Raw genomic sequence first — 26,112 nt, 5'->3', positions numbered from 1 at the left:
AACCAGAGAGAAGTGAAAGAGTGAGTGTGAGTGTTTTGCCGTCAGCCAAGGGGAAATAATCCATCCTGGTTCGTCTGTTTCCAGATTTTACTTCTGAGAAAGTACCGCACACTTTGTCAATGTTTGTGTTTTCACATTTACTGCTTCTTGAAAGGGAACATAGAAAAAGGAAAAACTGCAATACTGATGTGGAGAAAAATCCACTCTCTACAATAGAATTTACAATGCACTGTTGAAATGACTTTGGCGCAGGAAGCCAGTATTGTGATGGGACTCCGTCACGCTTAGGTGTAACTGGCCTTTTGTTTGTGCTATTGCAGGTAAACGACAGGTGGGTACTGGATAACTGGTCTCAACATGTCCAGCTGTGATAAAAGCTGCCAGCTCAGTCCCCTCTGCGAGACCCTCCATGCACTGCGTTTATTTTTTTTCTCACCAACATCCACTCACTTGCACTTCTGGTATCACTCCTTTCTACTTGGTCTTTTTTGATTTTAGTTTGCATGACATTGTCACTACAGTCTAAGTGTTTGTCATTTTCACTTTGAGGAGTTGCTTAAATTATAAGACTTTAAATTCAATGTTAAATTCAAATTAAAAATATAAAGTAAGCAGTAAAATTGGAGTCTGTTTTAGGGCAGGATTCCTTGGTAATATAATAAATTTGGTGCGATTTGTGACTCAGATGAAAAGTCATGCCCCTTGACTAGGGAAGGAGCTGTGTTGTAATGGGTGAGGCTCTGACTTAACCATTAGCGTTTTCAGTTTCCAGAGAAACTTAGTTTGGTATCAGAGGTACGTAACAGAAAATTTGTGCGTTCGTGTGGAGCTTTACTGACATACAGATAAATATTTTTAATGAACCCCTGAGGGCAACGGTGCAGAAATGTATTTAGTTTTTATCAGATTTACTGCACAAAGAAATATGATGACAGCCTTGATTCAGTAATAAGGTCACACAAGACAATCGTCCTTTTATAGGAAAATTTTAATAGTTATTCAATGTTCTACATTTTACAGTAAATATACAATTACAAACTTGGCTTAGTTATAGTACTAAGATCACTAACTGATCTTAAAAAAAACAAAAAAAAAACAAAAAAAAAAAAAAACCCTCAACAACAAAAATAAAATAAAATAAAGAAAAAAAAACATAAAAAAACAAATTAAAAACAGATTTACACTTCATATCACAAGCCTGACGCAGGTCCTTCACTCTGGACCAAATAGCTAACATACAATTCACTTCTCTCAACGCTGAACAGACGTTGGGCTTCAGTTTCAAACACAACCTTACGGTAACAGATATACCATAGCATGTGCAAACTGGGTACCAAACTAAAACTTCCAAAGATGGGGTTGTTCCTAATACTTGATCCAGGGGGATACAAGTATGCTTTTTTTGGAAGACAAGGAATTTCCACTTTTTGCATCACATTTAGTGTCAAATTAAACTAAGAGATATCTCTGACAAATTGAAATTAAAAAGCTGCGGCAGAACATCAAAGACATTTAAGAGCCTACTATTCACTGTGATAGTAGTGTTTTAATTTATACTCATGAAAAAAAACTAAGACTTACCAACTGCAAGGCAAAAAGAAGAGAGAGGGGAGAGGAAAGATAGAAGGAGAGTAGAGGTGTTGGTGAATGGTTCTGGACGCATTTTCACCATCAAGGTGAAGAGGCGCAAGAATGAAATATACTGGGAAAAAAAAGAAGCACTGAGTCATCCTCAGTAAAGTTACCACCTTTCAATGGAAATGTCACAGAGTAAAATGATGATAAAAGACCCATGATTAAGACAACTTTGCATTTCCCCTCCTAAAACACAGCGAAGTGTTCAACTGTTCTCACTTAAGTGCAAATTGAAATAAATGAGAGGCAAGGAATGGAGTGAAATCAGGAAGCAGTTTCACCACCCTGAAAAACTAAAACCTGCTCTGTGGGAGTCGTTTTCCATTCAACTATCCCAAATGCTCTGTGGGTCTGCCTCTCTACAGAGCCAGCACATTAAAACAGTGTTAAAGTTTTTAAAGAGCATTGGTCCACAGCTCATTAAAGAAAGGATTTCTCTCATTAACCTAAAATAAATCAACTCCACCTAGAAGAACAACAAATAAAACCTTATTTGGTGTCTTGTCTGAAATGGTTTTTCTGAAATTGAAAAAAAAAAAAAAAAAGAAAAAAAGAAAAAAAAAGACATTTAATCTGGAAAAGACCCCCCCAACCCCCCCACAAAATAATCTCAGTGCTGAAAATGTGACCCCCGATTGTGATTCTAAAATGTAAAGGACGCTGATAAATGATTAATTTATCATGCTGGCTCAAATGCCACTTCTAGAGTTTGTCACTAGTGACATCTAGTGTTTAAAAAGGCTCAGTGGAATATCACAAATGCCAAAATAGAGTAGATCATCACACTATTAATAACACCAATTTAACGGCCATCATATAATTCAGCATTACTGCTATTCAGACAGGGGTGGTGAGGGTAGCAAAGGTCGGATTGTAAGCACACAAAAGCCAGAAACATGAAGGTGTCAGAGCAGAAGGTTAAAAGGAGAGGGAGAGTGGAGAAGGGAGGAAGCAGAACATACGACCTAACATCATTTTGCATCCCTGAATGTAGCAAAATTAGATGAATGTTTGAAGGGATGCAAAATGGCCTTTGAAGGGAGTTGTGACACAAAGTGAAAACAGGATAAACAGAGGAATCAGGAAGAAAGATAAAAGTGAGACAGACAATATGCATTAACACCATAGTGAGAAACAGGACAGCAGTAGGAAAACACAGATTCACAGGAAGCTAGACATAACAAAGACTCAGAATTCACCATTTACTTAGGAGAAGAAACTAATATTTACTGAACAACAGTTGGTGAAATATGGCACAGAACAAAGGGCATGGAGGCTGAGGGTTTTCAAGACATCATTCGATATATCTTTGCACCCACAGAACAGAAATGGACAGCGAATATGACCTCCAAGAGCATCGTGGTAACCTCTCTCTTTCAGCCAGAATAATGCTATCCATTGGAGCTCTGTCATTCATCCTCTACTTCCTCAAGGTCTGTCAATTCAGGCAACAATAAAAAAAAAAAAAAAAAATAAAAACAAAACCAAAACAAAAAAAAATGTGGGAATTTGGTGACGGGAATTTCCACAAGTCCTAACTTTATTTACAGACCTTGTGTTAACTTCTCCCCCCTCAGCAACAGATGTAGAGGACAGAGATGCAGAAGAGGAGGTCAAAAAAAAGAATATTAAAAGCACAAACAGTAGCTGCCACACTGATGCAACCATGCTTAGCTAGAAATACATTACTGTACCACTTGCTGTATAAATATACTGCATTTTTTTAAACTTAGAGATCCAATGCTATAGTGAAATACACCTGAATATTATGCATACCCATTATGCTTAATTGACCAGAGGGAAAGAAGAAAGAAAAACAAAACAAAACAAAAAAAAAACCCCATAAGATTTAATTGAGAAATACTGACAGAAGTAGTGGTTGGTTAAATAAATCCTAATAACGAGTAACATCACTGCTGTCGCAAGAAAATCTAGTTTCTGTATTTTTTCAGATCCTTACATGGTGGGAACAATTTTATGACCCTCATGCCAATAACATCCACTTGATATCTTCTAAAATACAGGGGTCATTTTAAAAATAAGGCTCAAATATATACGGTTTTCATCCGACAGCGGCATTATGCAATATTTTCTTGAGAATTAACCTACTAGTGTACAAACATCTGGACTAAGAATACCTCAAACACTCGACCTTATTGTTTTATTTTTAATTACAATATAAATTGCTTTTTCCTTCCTCTTGCACTACAAAGCCTAGGTACCTGTTACTTAGCATTAAATTGTAGTCATCAAGTTCTTATGTTGTGCAATATTTCCTCACAAAATTACTCAATACCCCAATTTTTTTTTTGATATGTTCTACTCTTCTTAGCAGTAACTGTAATAATTATTGAATGTAGGCTGCTTACAGAGCCTGTGATCCATATTTAGAGATTACAACAATAAGCATTTTTTTTTTTTAATTTTTTTTTTTTTTAAATCAATTCAAAACGCTGATAAAATAATTACTGTATGTTAACAGTTGGAGGCATTCCCTCTTGTTTTATTGCAATATCAAATCACTTCAACTACATACCCGTGCAGTAAATGCTTTTCATTACACCCAACCGGTACTCTACAGATCATGAAGTTGTGATTTGAGTCTTTTTTTTTTTTGTAAATCCTGAAAAATGCCACGGGCCTTACCCTAAATATTAAACCCCACCACCACAACCACCACCCCACACCCCCATTTTTTTTTCCAGCCAAGGACCAATAAACAAAGACTGTGATTAAGATGAATCATACTGCGGATGTAAATACCTTTGCATGTAGAAGCATAATGCAAAGAAGCAACAGTATATGCTCCATGGCTCACTGGCTAAAATATTATCACCACCAAATTACTTTTTGACTTTTATCAAAATAAAAGTTCAGGCTGGATTTTTGAAAATAAAGAATGTCGAAATGCAGTTAGTAAAAGCAGATGTGTAAAATCTCTGACTCTTGCAGAAAGCACAGTAAACAAATGGATGATTCCTCTCTCATAATACTGCTGAAAAGTCTAAAAGCCTCTTACTGGCCCTTGGAGATGGTGCTGCTCGTTTCCTCTCCACCAAAAGAACTGAACTAGTTTAAAACCTAGTAGCTGAGAGACACCGTCATCACAGCTCTGCACTCCTGCCATGAGCACAAAAAAACATTTTATTTTTTTTTTTTACTTTGGGTCTGTTTTTACTCTTGCACACTCACAAGGGATTACCAATTAAGTTAAAATTTTGACCTAAATTCGCATGCATACACATTACAACCTTCTGACTAGACACATTTCCTTCCTAAATGTGGTGCATAAGCGTCCTAGCATTTGTTTGGTCTTTTCATCACTCACAGCACTGAGAAATTGACCATGGGACTGAATCTATCAGCACATCTATTTGACGGGTCCATTATTAACTGTATACTCAAGAGTCTGGGTTTTTCTTTGTGGAGTGTTTGGTTATTAGTCCTGGTCTGGAAGAAGGAACAAGGAGGAGACGATATAATTACAGAGAGAAATCAATGTACAATACATATAGTGCAGAAATAGCAGAGTATGAGTGCAGTTTCTTGCAGGTAAGATGTCAAACTCAAATGTCTTGTACCTTGAAATGAAATGAACGTCTGCGAATATGTCATCTCCTCCCCCTTCCTTCTGCTCTCCCCGTCTCGTCCTGCTCTCCTCGCCTAGTGCCAACACAATCCCTTTAAACTCCTTCTCTGCTGGCTGTGTCTGCCATGCACACCCCTAGAAAATCCATGTGTGTGTTTGCTAGTGTGTATGTGTGTTGATCAGTTAAAAACAGAACTGGGAGTTACTGTACAGTAAGTGCCACTAAGTGATTATGTGTTTTCCAACACATCACAGGAGCATGTGTGTGTGTGTGTGTGTGCGCGCGCGCGCACAAATGCATGCGCTTGTGTGTACATGTGAGAAAGTGTGCACGACCACCCATGCTGTTGAAACGGTTAGTATAAATATTTTTACATTTTCTTTATGTATTGACCTACGCTAAACACATAAAAAAAAAGCTGACAGGACCTGAATGACCCCGAAATGTTCTCTAGCTAGGTTAAGATTTCAATAGTGTCACAACATACTAGCCTGCATAGTATGTAGCATGAAGAAGGTGATCTTTTCTTAAGTGTGTACTATTTGCTATGCTAATGTGGACAGGGCGGCACACGCAGCATGATGGGTGATGGTCGGTAAGTGCTCTGCTCATAGCGACACAGCAACTTACATGGAGACGAAACGACAGGGATGACTGACAGACTACTGCCGGACAGACATCTACGTGCTGGAAGACGACTGAGATTGAACTCAAAATGAAACAAAAGGAGATTAAAAAATAAAAAGGATGAAGGGGAAGGAAAAACATAGGAAGGAAAAAAAAAGTCTACTGGAAAAGGTTAAGTAATTCAGCTGAGTGTGGTAATAAAGATTATTAAAAAATTAAATAACAAAAAAAAAAAAAACCATCCTAATTATGTTAAAACCTTGTGCTGATATCTAGTCGTTAGAAAATTTGGCAGCATAAGTCAGTAAGTCTTTGTAGTGAATGATGGAGATGATAATGAGGAATAAGTGCCCAATATTTTCCAGCCAACTGAGCAGCAGCAGGCAGGAGCACACACACCAGCACAACACAGAAACAGGAGCGACCGACACCCGTGATTGGTCAAGAGTCCTTCTGGAGTTCCAATGACAGACACAGCAAAAGAAATTGAGAAAATAAAATAAAAACCATACAAAATAAAGTAATGACTGGTTGGCAAATGAAGAGAGAAAAAAAAAAAATAAAAGCAGCTTTTGTAAAAACGTTAGAGAATGTCGCATAATAACAATAACAATAATAGTAAAGTGGCTGTTGCACTTTAGTTTTGTTCTTGCAGACAGGTGCCGAGTTCCCATGGTTACCAGTGGGAGCCCGTGTAAGATTTGAGCAGTTGCATACGATGGTGGACTCCAGATCTGGTGGGGAAAAAAAGAGCAGACGTATACATTAGCGATTGATTTAAGACTGCATCAGACCATCAGAAAGAACTGTGAGGCAGCACAGTTTGTTCCAGTCAGACAGACACAAACAGAGGAACAAAAGGAGGAGAGGAGGAGGGGGGAAGAAGGAGGAAGCAGATGGAGGAGAGAAAATTGCAGGAGCAAGGAGCATCTCAAAGAGTGGGGGCAGGAGGGCAGACACTCACATGATGGGTGGGCTCTACCAGTGAGGTGGTACATAGCTGTACCCAGGTGTCCCTTGGGGCCTGTAGGTTGGCACAGTAACTGGGTGTGCTCCAATCGGGGGATGCTGGGGCGTTGTCAGCAGGGTCCCTACAGGAAGTTCACAACACCATTAATGAGCTTTACCCATTTATGAATCTTCATCTGCTAAACAGCTATGAAGGCTTGTTACTGTAGTTGTGGGTTATTGCACACACAGACTTGCATGCTATGTCAGCATGCATAGCATTTCTTTTTTAATAACTCCAGCATGGTTTATTTTTTCCCTGGTTTCAAGCATTTAGGAGCTGTGGTGATTTACTTCAGCCCTAAATCAAATAAAACACTTAACTACCCACCTTGTACACATAAAAGTAATCCTGAAGGAAGCTGATGAGATGACTGAATAAATGTAATAAATAATTTTCTACTAGAGATGTAACTAAATTAGCTGACAAATAGCAAAAACTGCCCATCATGAATAAACTGGAATCCAAGATTTTTTTAATAATTTCAGCTCTAATTTATCTTGTGTAGTTTAATGATCTTCTGACCGGACCTGCCAAGCACACAAGGTCTATGACATATGCAAGTCTCACCAAAACACTTACACCCACATTCAATGAGTAAACATGTCTGTGCAAGTGCAAGAAACCATCTTAAGCATGAATAAATTACTTACACCCAAATTTCTTGTAAGTCAGGATGTCGACGCCTTAATCCAGCATGTCATGTATGAAAACTGAAATAAGCAAATAACTAAAGTCCTTGGTTCTGGCCCTACCTGCGCTCATAGCCATGGTTGTCCCGGCTACCATTCCCATGGCAGCCATGCCGTTGTTGCGAGGAGCAGGTACAGGGACGGGGGCAGGGTACAGGGCTGTGGAGGGGATGCTGTTGGGCTGCACCACGGTGGTGTGATGGATCACATGTGGCTGAGCCGCATACACTGGCTGGGTATAGTACGCTCCCTGTCAGGATGAACACCGGAAAGGGTTGGTGAAGCTGAGGGTGTGTGTGCGCTTGTGTATGATGTATAAAGCTTATTAAGAAATTTCAATGTTTATTTTATTTAAAGAAATCTTGAGGTTATCGTCCACAGCAGGAACAAGAGGAGTAGACTTAAAACATATACACCACCTTGGAGATGGGCATGTTGCCTTTCTAACATTTTCAATCCCTCTCACCTCTCCACTTCTTATCAAATGCCCATTTAACCATTACAAAGCAGTACAGCACCAAATTATTAAAGAACAAAATGATGGCTCTGTTGTTGTGTGTAACTGCATCTCAAAGAAAAATGCAGCATTTTAATCCGTTGTCAATCTAAATTTGCCTTGTCTTCTGGGTTCTTCGGGGGAAGTGTAAACATGATATGTTAAAGCTAATGTTCAGCTATTGATACAGCTTGTGTGTTTAATTTCTGGAGCTTATTGACAACGTTAACCAAACTGATTCTTTGATATAAATCATATGTACATTGCAAACAACATAAAACCGACCCCCCTATATTCTAAGAATTCTTCATTCTTGATTGAACTAAAGCACTAACATTTAATAATATCTGAACATGAGACAAAACTGATAGTACCTTTGTTTTTGAATCTGACTAATCTCTGATTCCTCAAGAGGGAATTCTCTTTTTAGTCACCCCCTTTATATAACATTGTGCTAGGTCTGTATCAAAGCTATGTTCTTGCAGCAAGTAGGAATGAAATATCATTTAAACAATAAATTCTGCAGAACAGAAGATATGACACAAAGTTGATGTTAAATTTTTGTTAATAGCTGAAAATCAAAACACTTCTTCTGTTGAAACTACGGAACAGGTGCAACATGATGAACCCGATCAACTTTTTCAGTAGCAGAGTAACACCAGTCTCAGTATCCTTACCTGTGCGTATATGTTCTGCTGAGGGTAGGCACTGCGGATGGGGTACATAGCTGTCGGGTATGGGGTGGGGGTTGGGGTGTAGGGAGGGGGTGCTCCATTTGACTGAGTGGGTGGCACTTTGTATGGGGTGCCTGCTTGAGTATATCCTAAACAGAGTCAAGAGAAAATAAAAGGGGACAAAGGAAAGAGGGGCAAGAAAAAAATTAGACCAGAGAAAACTACTATTAATTGATTGGGATTTTGTTAGTTTCTTAAATCTGCAATGACTGACTTTTTTGGCCACATGGGGACAGTGAGACAAGCTGTAAAGACATTGCTGACATAATATTTGTATTAGATATATTAAATTATTTTAATGACACATCCAACAAAATATTTACCTCTTTAGTTGCTAAATGCTCCAGGTATTGCACAAGGTTTGTTGAGGTTTTTTTCCCACTGAAAACAACTTCCTAATGTGTTATCACAGTGGTGAGAGGGAACTAAAATGTTGAAGCAGAACCAAAACAGTGAACTTTAAGACAATGAAACACTACTGTCTTTAGATACAGCTAGGTGAATGGAAGATGTGAGCCTACAATACTGTGTGTTTTACAAATCTTTCCACTCTTCTATCAATGAACTGTAAACATCCTAAAGGTTGGGTTAAAATATCCACATGTAAACAGATTATTTCAACTTTCAACCATCTATTTTATCATTTGCATTTCCTACACAATCCACCAGATGGGGGACTGGTGCTGCCTTTAGATGGAAGTCTCAAAACAATACAGCTAAGGGGTTTGTGAGTCTTAAAATGCCTCATTTAGCTGGTCTGGAAAAGGAGCTTTGGAAAAAAAAGCATATTTGATTTGTACAAGTAGTCAGTGTAAACAGAGTACATATGTTTTTATAGACTGTATACAATAAAGAAGCCAACCAACCTATGAGGCACAGAAAGATACCTGTCAAACATGATTAAAGTGTAGTCATCATTTAACTGCCACTACATCAAAAAGGTTGAAAGTATGTGGTCTACTGTCATACAGGGAAAGCATCTGGCTCACACTCACTGCATTCATGTCTGCTGTTAACTGGGCTCTCTGCTCTCTGGAGTGCAGTACCTCTGAACGGCCACCTGGAGGAGCCTGAAGGTCAAACATGCTACTAGCTAGCTGCTGCAGAGCTTATGAAAGCGCTTCTCTCACACAAGGACAAGGGAACAAAGAGATGCTGGAGCTGCTCTGTGTGTGTCTAAAAGTGTGTGTGTGTGTGTGAGTGTGCATACTCTCACACACATTCTTTGCTCTAACATGCATGCATGGCATTAGAGGACAATGGAGTGTGACAATTACACAAAAGCCCTGCTGATAGAAAACAGTTTGTCTATTCAATGGTCTTGAGACATAATGACATTGACCAAGACACATTTCTAATCAGACCATAGCCGGCTTGTCTGGAAAACCTAAACATTTTAATTTCACCATATATTAAGCACTGCAGAATGCACAGAATGAAATTTGCAGTCAAACAACAACAGCCTCAATAATGAGGTTCTGGTCTTCTGCTGGAACAAAGCTGTGCGAGCTTTGCCAGAGCATACCTGATATTTTGTTAGATTTCCAAAAGATAAAACCAAACTGGGGGAGGGGACGAGAGGAGAGGGGCTTCAAAAGCAGCACAGATGAAATCTACAAACCCATCCTGCCTTGTTAAGATACTTAAAATTCAGGAGAATAGCGAACAATTCAAGTAAGGACTTGCCCTTCTCTTCAGAAAATGTAATCTTTTATCTATTTATAGTAACTGATACTTTCCAAGTGTGTTGTTATTTAGGTGATAGTCTACTTAATGCTTTCCAAGAAAAACATTCTTAATACATTGAGACATCCACTCAGACTCTACCAGAGCTTCAAAGGACTTTGTTTTCTTTATTCTTGTTATTGAAACGTAAAGTCCCCACTCTCTAAAATCATTGTTAAAAAGCCATGATTTTCAATACATGGCCTCAACCCAATTTAATAAAATCATCTTGTTGACAGAACAAAATAAAATTACTACGTTAATATTGATTGCTTAGTTTCAAGCTCCTCATATTAACTTATTCTTTATTGTGTGTTTGTTGTTTTGTGACTTGCATACGTTCCATCCTCCCTCACATACATTTTCTGTAAATTTTTACTGTACTGCAAATGATTACAAGATTCTCCACTGATATTTGCAATGTACTGGAAAACAATTATTTTGTATACCTGTCTCAAGCATATCTGTAGAGAAAAATTAAATCAAAATAATCAAACCATCTCATTCTAATGTGTCTGAATATCCCCAAATAACAGCGTTCATGTCACAAGACACTGAGCCTGAGTGAAACCGTACTGGACTCAGTCTGGGTTTCCAGGCTGAAAAGTTTAAGACCCCGTCACACTAAACTATATCTATACAGAAACACCATATCTGGAAAGCACAGAGAGAACTGTTATTCCCCATCTGCTGTGGGGACAAAGCACTGGACCCCAGCAGAGTATGTATCTGCTGCTATATGGCCGCCGGCAGCTGTTACTGGCTAGCTTCCCATTAATTCACCATCAGCGCCCTTTAGGCTGAGATCACCTCTTAATCCATACTGCCTTCACATTAGTGCAACCTATGCACTAAGCAGATTGCATTAGTGATTATTACTTAAATTTTACCAACATCATTTGATATACAACAAAATGTTAACTAGACATGACTCAAAAAATTATCCAATATGTAGGAAAACAATATTTGCTTTAGTTTAAGTATGCATAGTAAACATACATTCAATACAGCAACATAGAGCAGCAGCAGTAAAGGATCCTCTGACTTGAAATAAAATTTCCATCAGTGTGCAATTTATTCAGCACATCGTGCGTTGCTCCAACCTTAACCTAAACAGTGACTAACTTTCATTTCACACCAACACATTACTCAGCTGCTTTTCAGAGTGAGAACTGGTATTCACTGGTTACTCATCAGTGGGATTAAAATATTTCTGAAAATTACTCAAGAGAAATTGGTGGCACAGTTACAGGTTGGTTGTGAGGTTGTTTAGTTTATAGTTACTTAAAAACATTCTGCCTACTGTTTTTTATTAATATTATTTCAGCAGACTTAACATTCAAATTTGCAAAACTAGAACAGTCATCATTTTCTAGAACTTCAAATGCCAAACTTCAAATTTCTTATTAAGGTCCCTGAATCTGAAATCCAATTAGAAAGAAAAAACTGTAAATAAACTGCTCAATGCGTGACAATGTTTTGAATTTATTTTACAATATTGCAGAGTCAGGTTTTCACAGATGATGGTTCCATTATTGTTGTCTATAGTTATTTTGCCCCTGAAATGTGAAGTTTACTTCTCAGTGGGAGCCACACAATAATGTTCTTGGTTTTTTGTCTCTGTTTGCATTTTCTTTCTCTGTATGATTCTTTCCATATATAATTACCCCATAATTAAGAGCTATATTTTTACATTTTTTTTTATTTTTGTGCTCTGCAAATAAACAAACAAACAATGGGCAACACATATCTTTGTAGTTTAATAGCCTGTACATAATAAAACATCCTTTACATCACACTTCAAAAGGATCCACAACACTCTTTTTACACTTGATGGTTTGTTTATTTCTGATTTTCATTCCTTAGGAAAAAAAAGAAACATCCCACTAATTAACTCCAAACAAGTTGGGCTGGAATGACAGCATGTCTCCCTAGATATTACCTTTTAAAATATAAACAAAGTCATCAAATGGTCTGTGTGTGTCTGTGTTTGCATTTTACAGCTCACCTGGTGGATACCCAGGACTGCCTGTTTGATAGAGGTTGGGTGTATAGGTGGGGGCGGTGGCAGGATACCCTCCTGGATAGCCTGACATCACAGAGGGGGGAATAAAATATTAGAAACTAGCTTAACAAAGCCCCACAGATACAGACAAGAAAGATACCCCCATACACACTCACAGGTAGAGCAATATTTGGTTCAGAGCAGGATGTGCACAGATGGCACTCATTAAAAAACATGTCTGCACCAATAACATAGTCGGTTGAATGCCTCTTACATACACCAATCTGGCAGACGGGGCACACCTGCCAATATGGTGAGGGTGGAGATAAATTCAGAAACATTAGCAACGCACACAGACACGTGCAAAGGGGCTGCATGCACGCACCACATATACTGTTGTGCGTCATCAATTAGATGTCAAGCAAACAAAGCAGATTTTGACCTGAAAAAAAGCTTTCACTGATAAAGAGGTGCGAGTTCGACAGACCGAGATAAAGAGGGAGGAAGGGAGGAGAGAGGCAAGAGGGTTAAGACAACGAATGTACATGAGCGAAGTGCTGTTCACCGCTCGCTATTATTGGCAGTGAGTTTCTCAGACTATCTGTTCTGTAGCCTTGAGCCTTTGCTATATCTAGCTTTGGCTGCTGTCTGGAGCTACAGTCAGATGTAACAGGGCTAATAAATATCTGCATCAATCTATGCTGCTGCAGAGTTAAGGTTTTTCTACACGTTTAGGACTCAATTTAATGTCATTTTAATGTAGGCAGTGGCTTTGAACAAATGTCTGGTTATTTGTTGAATTCATCACATGCAATAATCCAGATGCTTGCATTACATGATACAGTAACACACTCTTGTAATTACACCTCTATAAAACACTATAAACTATAATAGTCATAATAAGCAAATCACCAATTTTTTTTTCTTTACCTCACAAATAAACTGTTGTTAGTTGTCATTGTTAACTCATTTACACACTTCAACACAAGGCCAAGTTGTGTATGTTTCAAATATCTTTTAACATCCAACATTATTTTTTTTTACAATTATCTCATCAGCTGACCTGAGTAACATTTAACATCTCTGAACTTGACCCACAGTGTTGCATGGTTGGTGAGTCTTTGGCAGCATTTAATACATGAACTCGGGGTGACAGTTGACCATGTGTAATTCCTGCCTGCCAACTCAAGGATTTGGAAATAATCTGATGGAAAACAGTGTGTTATATTTTATATAGTTCTATTGTTTTCACTTTTCTGCTTGAATGGTTGAACCGTAGGCCGCCAGAGCCATTCAAAAGTATAAAAAGAATGAGCATAAGAGTGGAGAGAGTCTATCACTCCCAGAACAACTTAGGTATTGATTGGTTATTCTGAAGGTGATTTTGTTAATGAAACTATCACCAAATTTTTTAAGATCCATGTTAAAATGACCAACCATTATGTTTCATTATTGCCCCGTTACACTATTCCTGGTGATGCCGGCTCACAGTCTGCAGTTTAGAGGTACCGGGACTCATTTTCCTATATTCAACAGTTAGTTTTGCATTGATGCAAATCAACATTTATGGAGCTTTTTCATTGTTTAAATGTATGTGTGTTGAGTATTTCACATCAATGACACATATGAGGACTTTTTACTGACATTCATTCCTCAAAAACTTGCTGCTCCTCAGACTTTGTCACGTCGGTCTGCTATCTTACATGCAGACATAAACTAAACAGAAACGAAAGAACATTTTACTGCACCAAGTCTCCTTTTTTAAATTCATGTGCCAACTTTTTAATCTAAATATTCATCATTGTTGGAGTCACCTTTGGCCTACAGTTCAAATTCTGCACTCTCTTTTGTAAAAATAAAGAACCAAAAACAACATATTCAAAGAAAGAGAGAGGGGGGCACTGAGTGTGAAGAGTGAAGAACATATTAACAAAAGCACAGAGTAGCTGCTTAAATGATATCATGGAGCAGTCCAATTATCCCAGCCTCATGGTTCTGCATCAGGTTAAAAAGATGCCAGAGGAGATAAAATAAACCATCTTTTGTGGCATATTACAGTATTGCGTAACAATCTAACCAACTTATTTGGATGTCAAAATGTCAAGCAGCTGCAAAAAATGCACACAAGAGGGTTTGTTTCTCTAGCTTTGTAGATGATGTTTTTACTTAGATGTCAGCACATCACGATGATCATAACCCTAATAACCAAGCTGTTGTTCCTCCCTGTCAAATCTTGTCCTCTGCAGGCAGCTGATGTTCAAGGCCCAAAATGACCCAGAGTAGAGTTCTGCAATCTGCTATGTGAAACCATTCCTCACTAGAGCTTGACCAGCTCCTTGTACAACATCTTGTACCCTGTGTTGTTCCCGCTTCTTCAACTTGTAACCTCAGTGAACACTTTGTGACTAATATCTCGTACCTTCCTTTCTCTTTATCCAAAACCCTCTATTCTGCAACAACTGCCACTTTTACTGAAAATGCCAGAAAGGCTAATTTTTTCCTGCATTGCTAAAACATTTATTCACTAGTTTCTATTGTATCACTTTTCTATCATACATTTCTATCATATATTGAGATTTTTGTGACCTATTTTTATAAACCGTCTCCACTCTTGCAGCAAACCCATATTGTTTTAGTCAAGAATGTGAAACCAGAATCTGAAACAGACTCTGTTGACTGTGGAAAATCATGTATAGGTCTAGGTTCTCAGCATAATTCTGGGTAGACTTGCATCATTCTTGTCCAAATTTAGCAAACGAGATACAAAATGTCTTGGTAGTAAGTCTTGAAAGTAATAATGTATCAAACACCTATTTCACCAGTAGTGATGATGAGTATGTTGGTGCAACACAGCTAACCTGTTCTTCTGTTAGTGTTAGCATTGTAACTGGTTTTTGAAAAGGTACACTGTGAAGCTTGAGTTAGGTTTAACTTCACCTCGAGTTATTAGATCAAGAAAAAAAAGATCAGCAGAGCTGAGCAACAAATCACTCACCCATTCAACATGTAGAAACTGAGAGGGAACAAATGAGGAGAATCTACAGCATGAGAGACCTGTCAGTCAAAGCTAACACATGCTCTTAACTCTTTTGACCTTGATATTTTCCTACTGGAACAACAATTTTCTCCTTAAGTGTGAGAATGTGGTTTCTCACTGACTTCAACACAATTCTTAACAATTTTCATTCTTGTAAGAGCAACGAGAGGCCATTAGCAGAACCATCTTTTAGGCATTTCTTCATTGGCTCAAAACTCAGTAATGTTTCGCAACAGCAGCCAGCATAAAAAAAAAATTTAAGAGTTGCATAGAGGATAATAAATGTGTATGTGCCCATTAGTTTTACCTGTAAAAGCCATGTTCTTGGGGTTTCCATATGGGGTGCCAGGCTGCACAGGGCTGTAGACTGGATTCATAGCTGAAGATAACCTGTTCTTACTGAAAGAAAAATAGAAAGTGTGACAGAGAGGGGAGGGGTGTAAGAGGAGACAGAAGAAAAATAGAGGGGAGAAAGACGTAAGCCATGTAAATTGGAAAGAAAATTGTTACGATTATCAAGCATATGCACACACTCATCACACACATTAATCCCAAACTCAGATTCTTAAGGCGACATCCAGCTGAAGGATTTTGCCAGCATGCAACAAAAATCCAGCCTCGTGAATCCTCACCCTCAAGTAGGCTCAACATAAGCATGTATTTAAAAACAGACACTGTTGGAATAAAAAAGGCACAAGTACTGACAGAAAAGCACAAGAACGCATGGATCCACTGAAAATAATGGTTTGCTTTCCTGTGTGGCATTAAATACAGCTAGCCAAATGTTGCACATCTGTCTTATTTTTACTACTGCACCAAAAAAAGGCAGGGCGAGCTCTATCGGCCTGGTTTCCACTGCAGGACTGAACAGAGGAGTGGCCACTATAAATGTAAGGTGGTAGAAATGGTTGGATTGAAGATGCCTAATAACAGAGCCATTACACTACATCTCCCATAAGGCATCTTTCACCACCGGCCTCACAATGTGGATGAAAGGACATCAAGTGCTCCTCTTTTCTCAACTTACCTGATCAGTGAGAATATGGGCATGGGAAACTGTATATTTGTGTGTGAGTGTGTGTGCATGCGTGCCCCGTACCTCTTGTGCGTGTCTGGTTGATACATGAAACTGAATTTGTCTGTGGGATGCCCGCTCGCCATTCTTGCTGTATGCAAATGAGGAAGAAGTGGAAGTGGATATGCAAATCTGAAATTAAAACAGCGAGAGGTCATGATTAAAACGAACACAGGAAAAAGGAAAAAAATAAATTGAAAATTAAAAGAAGAAAAAAAAAACAAAAAACAGCAAAAAAGCAAGCACCAGTGCAACAGCAAATGGTTAGTGATAGCAGCAGGCAGACAGTGATTAGGACAGCATGTCTGAGTGAGTGGTTGTGGTAACTGCTGTGTCTTTACCCATCAATAAATACATTTAATAACCGTGCTAAATACAAAACAGTGCATGGATAAAACTAGTTATTTAAGTTAAATTATACCATCTACAGTGTATGTGACAAGCTGTATTCTAGTAGTACTTGCTGATCAAAAAGGATTGCGATAGTATTTTATTCATCTATTGCGGGTGCGTCCAAGGGAGAGTGAAGCATTCATGAGTGTGTGTCTATATAAATGTGCTGTACAAAATATTGAATACAAGCAGCAAAGCAAAAATCAAGACAGCCAATGAAAAAGCAGAACACACCCAGTGAGCGGGAAAGTGACAAGAGAGCAAAACAAAAAGGACGGAGAACAAAATATAGTAAAAATAGGCCGAGTCTTGCGCTGAGCCGTGAGTAAGCATGATCCAGTACATACATGAGCCAGAACCACAGGAGCGTTGCACAAACACAGAGCGGAACGGCTGAGAAATAAAGTTGAAAAGTGTGTGTGTGTGTGTGTGTGTGTGTGTGTGTGTGTGTGTGTGTATGTGTGTGAGAGAGAGCGCTTTGTGTTATTTGAGTTCATTTGTGGGTTGCTTTTTACTTCAGCTTTTGGAAGAGATGGGACTTGGTGTGGCAGTGATCTGTCTGGTTTTAAGTGGAGCTCTTTGTGTTAATGTGTAAGTCTGTGTGAAATATGTTGTGGCAAGCTCTCTGTACAAAGCACATCACCCAGTCATTCACCATGTACAGAATATCCAAACTCATTTGTCCAATTCTGCTTATTATACAAATGTACATTTGTGAACTGGATTGTTAGGAAAGGATGAATTTCCAGCTTAAATCTGAACTGATCCATCCTTGGCTTGTACTTCACAGCCAGTTAAATTCTTTACAAGATTACAGCCTCACTGTCATAATGCCTGGGCATACACTGTACCGTGGTGATGCCAAACGGCACCAAGTGACACTTCAAATTAAGCAAGGAAGCATTTCAATGCGCCGTCCAGGAACACTGACGTCAGACGCCCAGAGACACTTGACAGCTGAATGCAAGCACCAACACGTGGGTGCAGTTGCTTTTGAGTCATTTTGTGCATGAATTCCTAACACACATATGCATGCCCTAAAACATGAATAAAAAGATGGACCTGTGTGTGTGTAACACAACAAGAGTGGTGATATGTCAACCCTGGTTCATTGCTAAAATTCATCTCATAACAAAAGAATGTCCCAAGGGAATTGATTAACCTATTGCTGAACACACCTCACAGTACATTCTTCATTAATCTACCGCAACTGCTCTGCTTTAATACCTCCCTCTAGCTTCTCTGCCTCCCACCTTTAATTTCTCTCTGCCGCTCTTCTTCAATTAATTTAGCATTAGCTTTCTCCACCTCAGTTAATCGGCATCTCTACATGCAAACTAACAGTTTGATTATACCCAGATTAAAGCAAACTCAAAGATTATGGCAAATGCCACATAAAAGAACATTTTAACAATATAATCCCTGATTTTGCAAGCTCATGGGGCAAGTTTTTAAATTTCACCACAGTTTATCTGCATCTGTGCAAGGACCATAATACTATAACTGGTATTAACATGTGTATCAGGTTACATTATCTGGATAACAATGGCGATTGCTCTAAGACTGCAACGGAAGCTCAGCTTCCCCTAAAATGTCAACAAAATAAGTGGTCAAATATGTACTGTTGTGTGTACATTTCATTTCATGCGCTAGAACACGTTCATCTTTTGTTCAGAATCAGCTACTTATCACAGGTAACCGACACGACTTCCTTCTCATTCATCCCCGCAGCGCCACAGTGCTTTACACAGTGTAGACGCCAAGCGTCTACTGACTTCAACGGGGAAGCATAGAGTGGGTTGTTCCACTGCAGCGAAACTAGACGGTCATTGGATAAATGCTGGGCTTTGTCCCGCCCATCGGACGCTCAGCGTCTCTGGGGGTCTATGGGACAGTGGGCTGGCCCGGACGCTCGGCTTCTGCATGATGATTGGATGATCTGTCGGAGGCTGAGTCCCTTTTTGATTGACAGCGAAATGAGCGAATCAGCGATCTTGAAGTATAATCATCCACCGGAGCAAGTTTTTCATCATTCATTTTCATTCCGTTGTTTGGAGTTGATCTGGAGACGTTACTGATCATCAGCGACTTTGTCTTTGTTAAAAACAACTAGCGTTGTGTTTGGCGACTCTCTTCTGTCACTGCGAATTTACATATAAATAAACGGACACATTTTATGATGTAGGCCGAAAATGAGCTTCCCCTCCTTATAAGGCCAGCAGCCGCCACTGCTGGATAATGACATCCAATCCATGGGCCTTCGCATTTACAACTGGTATTAATATGCATTCTCGTTATCTCCATTCTGCCAGCATTGTGAGTGGATCTCAAACATGGTGCGTTCAAGGTCGAGGGAACCAATGCCATGGAAGAGCATTGTTCATTTTTTGGGGAAGACCTGTTAGCTATTGCTACTACTTGTAGCTTTTGGAGTCAGAACTGAACTTTTAACTTGCTGAGCATTTTTTTCTCTTAAAAATGTGGCCACCGTGTGCATGTGACATAAATGTGCGTTTTTTTCCTTATCCAGAAAATGTATCCAGATACATGTCGCATTTTAATTCAAGGTGTAAATGGCAACAGTAGTATACTTCCATGCAAACGACTCTGTGGGGCATAAAAGCTAACTTTAGCATGCTAAAATGCTCACAATGACAATGTTTTCATGGTCATTAACCTATATACCATGTCCACTATTTTAATTTTGTGTGCCGTTAGCCAGCCGGTTTAAATAACAATAATGGTGCAAGTTAAATGACTTAGTGACTTTAGTTATTACACTTCATCATGAGGGGAACATGAATGTCAGCACAAAATCTCACACAATCCATCCAATAGTCGTTAAGACAGTTCATTCAAAACCACAATGGCAGTCAGAGGAAAAATCAAAAGATAATCAAAATCATCAGGGTTCATCACATGGGGACCATGAATGTCATAAATTGTAAATGTGTAGAATGAGACAATAATGCCCATTAAAACACAGACAGGTGGCTAAGCTAACCTTGAGGTCTTGTGCTGCAAACACACAAATATCCAATTACAGCTGTGAATGAATAGAGTAGAGAGACGCATGTTCATCTGTTTGTCTGAGCAAGAGTGTGTGTGTGTGTGTGTGTGTGTGTGTGTGTGTGTGTGTGTGTGTGTGTGTGTGTCCACACACACACAAAGGAGATGAAAAGTAAATGGGTGAGAAAAAAGACGGGCACCACAATGTGTGTAATGAAGGTGTGTGCGAGAAACAGAGGATGACAGAAACGCATGTGATGAGTAGGAGTGTCTAACCACAACTCCCTTTGTTTTCAGGGGGAGTTGGTGTGTGGTTAGTGGTGATGTGGTGCTTCAGGCTCTCTATTGCTTAAAAAAAAAAAGAAAAGAAAAAAAAAAAGCTTGTTTCTAACCAGAAGACCTTCTGTTCAACAGACCACTCTGATAGTAAAAGCCCATTCTCTAGAGGATATTCACCATACAGAGACAGAGAGAGATTGTACATTTATTTGTAGGACAGAGTGTAAAGGAGTCCACACATCTCCTTCAGGGTCTGGAAGCATTTATAAAGCACACTTCAAAGAGAAAAGAACTTAAAATGACACAGTATACTGTTGGTTGTCTGGAATCAAAAACAAACCCATAAAAAGGAACGATCTGCCATTTTGGGAAATACACTTACACACCATTCACTCTGGAGTTAGACCATCTATAAAACACACAATTTTTCAAAATCCTTATTTCCCAGATTCCTCAAATGTCTCGTTTCAACCCAACTTCACTCGAGAAAACAAAAAAAGACACTGATTATTATAACACAGTAAAGAAAAAGAGCAAATCCTCCAAATTGAAACTAGGGAGTGTTTGGCATTTTTTCAAGAAAAATGATTTGAATAATTAATTGATTAATTGGCTCTTTTTTTAAAATCACCTACATTACAGTTCATGCCAAAGCCATAGCACACACTTTGTCACAGTCTCTCTCCTTTTTGTAAAAATTGATTTATCTGTCTTTTCAACCCTTGAGACAAACACACCTGACTTCAAAGACAGCAAGGCTAGCAGCAGTGCAGCACCCCTCCATCAGTCAAAGGACAGCTGCTTACAGGGACTCTGGCAGCGATGATAAAACCGCATGTGATTGGAAACGTTTTCACTTATCTGCTGACAGCTATTACACCTCTCTGTAGGTTATGACAATCAAAGCAGTGACCATGTTTGGCTCTATAACAGCCTGCCATCCTCAACATGGAACTGAGTCTCGCTTCATTTTTTTCTGCTACCTGTCTGACACTGCGATGATGAAAAACATTTATCAGAAAATTGGATTTGCTCTGAAAACTGATGCTGCTACATAACAACCAAAAAGTGCTGTGCACTGTCTAGTGGATGATGTGTGAAATTCTGATTTGCATAGTGTAGTACCTTTGGTAGCAACCTTATCACTGCATCACTGATCAAATACTAAGTTACAGTTTTCATTCAAAATTCTCCTCACCAGAAAAAGACAAGGCTCCCCCACCCCATTCTCAGATGATAATGAAAGATGAAGATGAAAAACTATTTTGTATCAATTTGATCTCTAGTCCAAACAGACATTAAAAAAAAACATTGTATAAATTGCCTGAAGATATTGCATGATGCTGTATGAAGTACATCACACCTAGGGTTGCAACTAGCAAGTATTTTCATTATAGATTAATCTGCCATCTATTGTGTCAAAAATGTCAAAGAAATTGTGAAAAATCCAAATAATGATTTATTCCTTGTTTTAACATCAAATAGTCCTACATCTAAAGATATCAAGTTTACCTTCATAAATACCAAAAACAAGCATCAAAACCTCACATTTGAGACGTTGCAACCAGAAAATATGGCTTTTCTTGTTTGGTAGATGTCTGAAATGATTAAATTATTAACAAAATAATCAGTTGCTGGTTATTTTTCTGGCAATCAACAAATCATTTCAGCCATTACTGCTACCCCAAATACTGTCAGTATTTGTATTGGGAGGTCACTCTCCGTTTCACACATGAACACACAGAGCAGGGATTCATTCACCACTGACTGACATTATTAAGGAAACCTTACTGCTCTCTGGCTTAACCTGAGCTATTTTTCAGAACTTCGTTAAGCTTAAACTCTATTAGTGGGACTTCGTTTTGAGCTGAACTAATAAGCTATAGCCTCAAGGCCATGGTACAAAAAAATACAGCCTGCTATCCTGCATGCTAACAGAGATGGGGCATTGTTGTGGGAGTGCATGTCTTTTAATGTTTTGTGTAATTGTAGTAATGTGACAAAGTCTTGCATTGTTTAAGATCTTCAAAGTTCATGTTAATATAAATATGTGTGTTTCAATACAATAATGATGTTGATTCCATTCCAATCTCCCATAAATGGAAGATTCTTGTTGCCTAGGGGGAGCAGAAGAGGTAATAATGAGGGAGGAGGGAAGGATTGTGAAAGAATAAATCACACACACACACACACACACACACACACACACACACACACACACACACACACACACACACACAAAGAGCTACCATTCCTGGAGAACATGTACAATACAACACAACCCCCACACCGACTCTATCCTCCCACATAATACCTCACCAGGCATCTACTCTTTAAGCTACAAATCAAAACCGGTGGGCGTTATCACACTTCAGCACAGGAGAGAATAGAACTGAACAGCTTTTTTTTAAATCCTCCAGGAGGAAAGCATTTCACTTGGGTCATATGAGAAGGAAAGGGTAAGAAAAACCATAAGACAATAAACTGCTGAGTGTAAAGTGGTGCGTCAATAGTATTTTTTTCTCTTACAGACCAATTAATATTTAAAATACCTACTTAGACAATGAGTCACAGTTAATATATTAGGAGGATCTTTTCATATTTATTGATTTTATTCTATTGCATATTATTGTTGGATTGACTGATTGTACTGTAAAGATGAAATCATTAATGATTCATTATTTTCTGACATTTTGTAGATAATCCGTTAATTGAGAAAATAATTGGCAGCTTCCTGACAATAGGTTAGCTGGAGCCGTACTGTACTGTAATACTGACCACCAACAATAAATCTGCATTAAAGCCCCTGAAACCTCATCAATGTCTGCGTTATCAGCGCAGACATTTGCCCAAGACTTTCCATGACATTATTCACCAACCTCAAAACACGTGGTTCAAAAATGTCCTCCACCACTAAACTCCACTTCTGCCATTATGTTTCCCTACCCAACTAAAACCTCAAACACATTCACAAGTCTGTGTTTACTTCCTGTTGTCCTGTGTAAACGATCCTGCCAAAGCAGGATTCGGCTACTCTTCATTTTCTTTCTATATATGCTGTCTTTTAAGAATTGTACATGGGAAATGTGTTAAAATACTGCCAACAACTGAGGTGTTTCAGACACTTCAGGAGCAGTGTTTTCTGAGGGAGAGAATAGCTCCATTTGCCATGGACTTTGGGCTTTGTAACTGGAATTTAAATGGACAACGCAATAACATACTAAAGGAAAAGGGAAAATCCAAAAAGCATGATATGGGCACTTTAAGTATTTCTCTATAACACTAAATATTCATGACCAATACATATAATTTAATTTAGATATTATTATTAAAGATTTCACACACAACAACTCAGCTAATTTCTTTCATTAGGACTGTGTGTGGTTGACAGCTACCTGGCAGTAAGTAACCAACAACTGTCATTAGATTCAAATTTTTAGCTAAAATTTGATTGGTTGTCAGATGTTTGTAACATCACCTTCCAATCAAAACATGCCCACTTCATGCCCAAATCAGTGATGAAAGCACAGACAAAATTACAGAAAAACAGTAATCTCTCCTGTGAACTAACCAAAAATGTTTTATAATTTGGCCTATGTAGGTCCCAATTACTCACATTTCGAAGCAGATTTAAAAAAGAAAAAAAAAAAAGTTTATAGAATCATATCTAACGAAGGACAGGCCTAAGTGACAGACTAATAGTGCCCTTTCTCACAAACAGAGCTGACATCCACAATTATAATAAGTCCAGGACCACATCTATCCTACAACAATATTGAAAGCCACTGTGATGGAATCAGAACCCCCCCCCCCCCCCCACCACCACCACCACCATCCTCCACACAATCAGTTCTGCCCCATAGCAATGAGCTTCAAACAGCTCTGGGCTATTTTAGATCTAGGACAGCACTATACACTTTGGGACAGCATCTCCCCTTTTCTCTGAGCTGACTTCCTCCTCCTCCTCTATTCTCCTTTCCAAAATCATCTCATCAGTCACACACCTCATGGGTCTGCATCCTTGGATTATGTGACAATATTGTGCCGGCCCACTGAAAATGGAAATGTTTTTCATACACAGAGTGCCTATACCGTGAAAGAAATACCCTTCAACATTATCCGTTTATGGAGATTTCTACCCATGCTGTCGTCCTTGGTTAGTAACACACATTTAGAGGCGCTACATTATGGTAAATAAAATGGAAAGTTTTCTTAAGTTTTGCCACGGAGGTCAGAATGATGAAAGTCTCTGTTGCACATTTTGGACAACAAAGCTCTACCTTTTGTAGGTCCAAATGAGAATATAAGAAATCGGACGATTTAAGATCGGTGATTATTTAGTCTTAGCACCTAATACTTACCCTGCAATATTTCTGTCGATACAGCTTTGAATTAAAATGTATGATTTGATGCATTAAGAAATCCAAAAGTACCCATAGGTGTATAAAGTTAATTGCATTACCTTCACTGAGGTAAAAAGGAATAGATGTGATGGTGAAAAAGTTGTCCTCAACAAAAAGAGTCTTTTTAAAAAGAGTTAATTAGAGGGTTGTGTCTAAGTTTCTTAAAGGGGAGCATCAAGTAATGTGGCTTTTAATGAGTTCTTACTGCAACTAGGGAATTACAACACTGATAGTAGGACTGAACGATACTGGAAACGAGCCTAGAAGTCTACAGCCATATTGGTCTTAAGCGAGGTTCTGACAGTCATTACACGCCAGACAAGGAAACTGTTGCATGGATGACAAACGGAGAGGAAAGTTTGCCTAGAGATAGCTATAGATACCATGCTAATATTTACTCAGAAGAGCCATCATGAAAGAACTCTGGTGGAACATTATATAAAAGTCCATCATTGCCAACCAAGAGAATTTTTAAAAGCCCTCGAAAACATGGTGTTCATATTCTACAGCAGTCTATGTTGATTGTATAATTCTACTGTTGTACTTAATTAGCTGAAAAGATGTACAAGATTATCAAAGGGATATTTTACAGACTAACGTATGGTAGTGTAGTATTTTCCCTAGTTTTTTCAGCAGCGGTGCTGTTGTGTGGGGGCCACAGGTGCACAATGCCGGAGTCATATTTACACATGCAGGTGGAGGAATTAGAGTGACCCTAGAATCATCATAGATACAGTTTGTCCTGTCGTGTGTTAATTTTCCTGGAGCTTTTGACAAGCCCATATAGCTCTAATAATAAATATCTAAGAATGAAATGCCTCAACACAGAAAATTAAAATTTTTATTTAACACAAATATAAAAAGATAACCAATTTAATGAGCCTGTTCGTACCCATGAATGTAGAACAAATGAGAGCACCTCGGGATCACTTGGGCATTAATGGTGCTGACAGAATAGGACAATGCTTAAAATTTTAAGATTTAAGTTATAGAAAATGGTTCAAGCACAAATGTTTATTTTGTTTGCACAAACAAATTGCAACTGTTTTATTCATATCCTAATAACATGGGGTTCCACCCTCAGAGGTGCAATGCTTGTACAGGGTCAGCTGTATTCCCTACAAATGTCAGTAATTCAGTCATAGTATCCGGTTAATTAGATGCCCTACCTGAGTAATTAACATGAAATGTACAGGTATTACAGAGTTCAGAAAAGGCTGTGTAATGGTGCTAATGTGCAGCCTAACAGGATCAATTAGTAACCATTGACCTTGGCTTGTAACAGTTAATTTGCCATGGATATTTGGAAAAAGTCACTTTTATTAACTAAATTCTGGTACTCTCATATTCTCTTATACTTCTACAGCCTTTGCCTAGATGAAGTAAATGACTTTCCTTTAGGG

General features: G+C 38.6%; 1 protein-coding gene across 2 annotated transcripts in view; it reads right to left on the bottom strand.

The window, feature by feature from the left end:
• Positions 1-970: 970 nt before the first annotated feature.
• The window catches only part of fam168a (family with sequence similarity 168 member A), a 32,899-nt gene continuing 7,757 nt past the window's right edge, over positions 971-26,112 (bottom strand). Inside the window, exons 2-8 of one of the 2 annotated variants that reach the window (XM_056374335.1) lie at positions 16,650-16,757; positions 15,858-15,949; positions 12,517-12,597; positions 8,727-8,872; positions 7,617-7,803; positions 6,817-6,943; positions 971-6,586 (exon numbers count right to left, since the gene is read on the bottom strand). In XM_056374335.1, coding sequence (XP_056230310.1) covers positions 6,831-6,943; positions 7,617-7,803; positions 8,727-8,872; positions 12,517-12,597; positions 15,858-15,949; positions 16,650-16,711 — 681 coding nt within the window. In that variant the 5' untranslated portion in view covers positions 16,712-16,757 and the 3' untranslated portion in view covers positions 971-6,586; positions 6,817-6,830. The remainder of the gene's footprint in view (positions 6,587-6,816; positions 6,944-7,616; positions 7,804-8,726; positions 8,873-12,516; positions 12,598-15,857; positions 15,950-16,649; positions 16,758-26,112) is intronic. The other variant, XM_056374336.1, reaches the window with a different exon arrangement.

Source organism: Seriola aureovittata, chromosome 4, assembly GCF_021018895.1.
Source record: "Seriola aureovittata isolate HTS-2021-v1 ecotype China chromosome 4, ASM2101889v1, whole genome shotgun sequence".
NCBI lineage: Eukaryota > Metazoa > Chordata > Actinopteri > Carangiformes > Carangidae > Seriola > Seriola aureovittata.
Note: the sequence above shows the minus strand (reverse complement) of the source record. Positions and strands in the feature narration are given on the sequence as shown.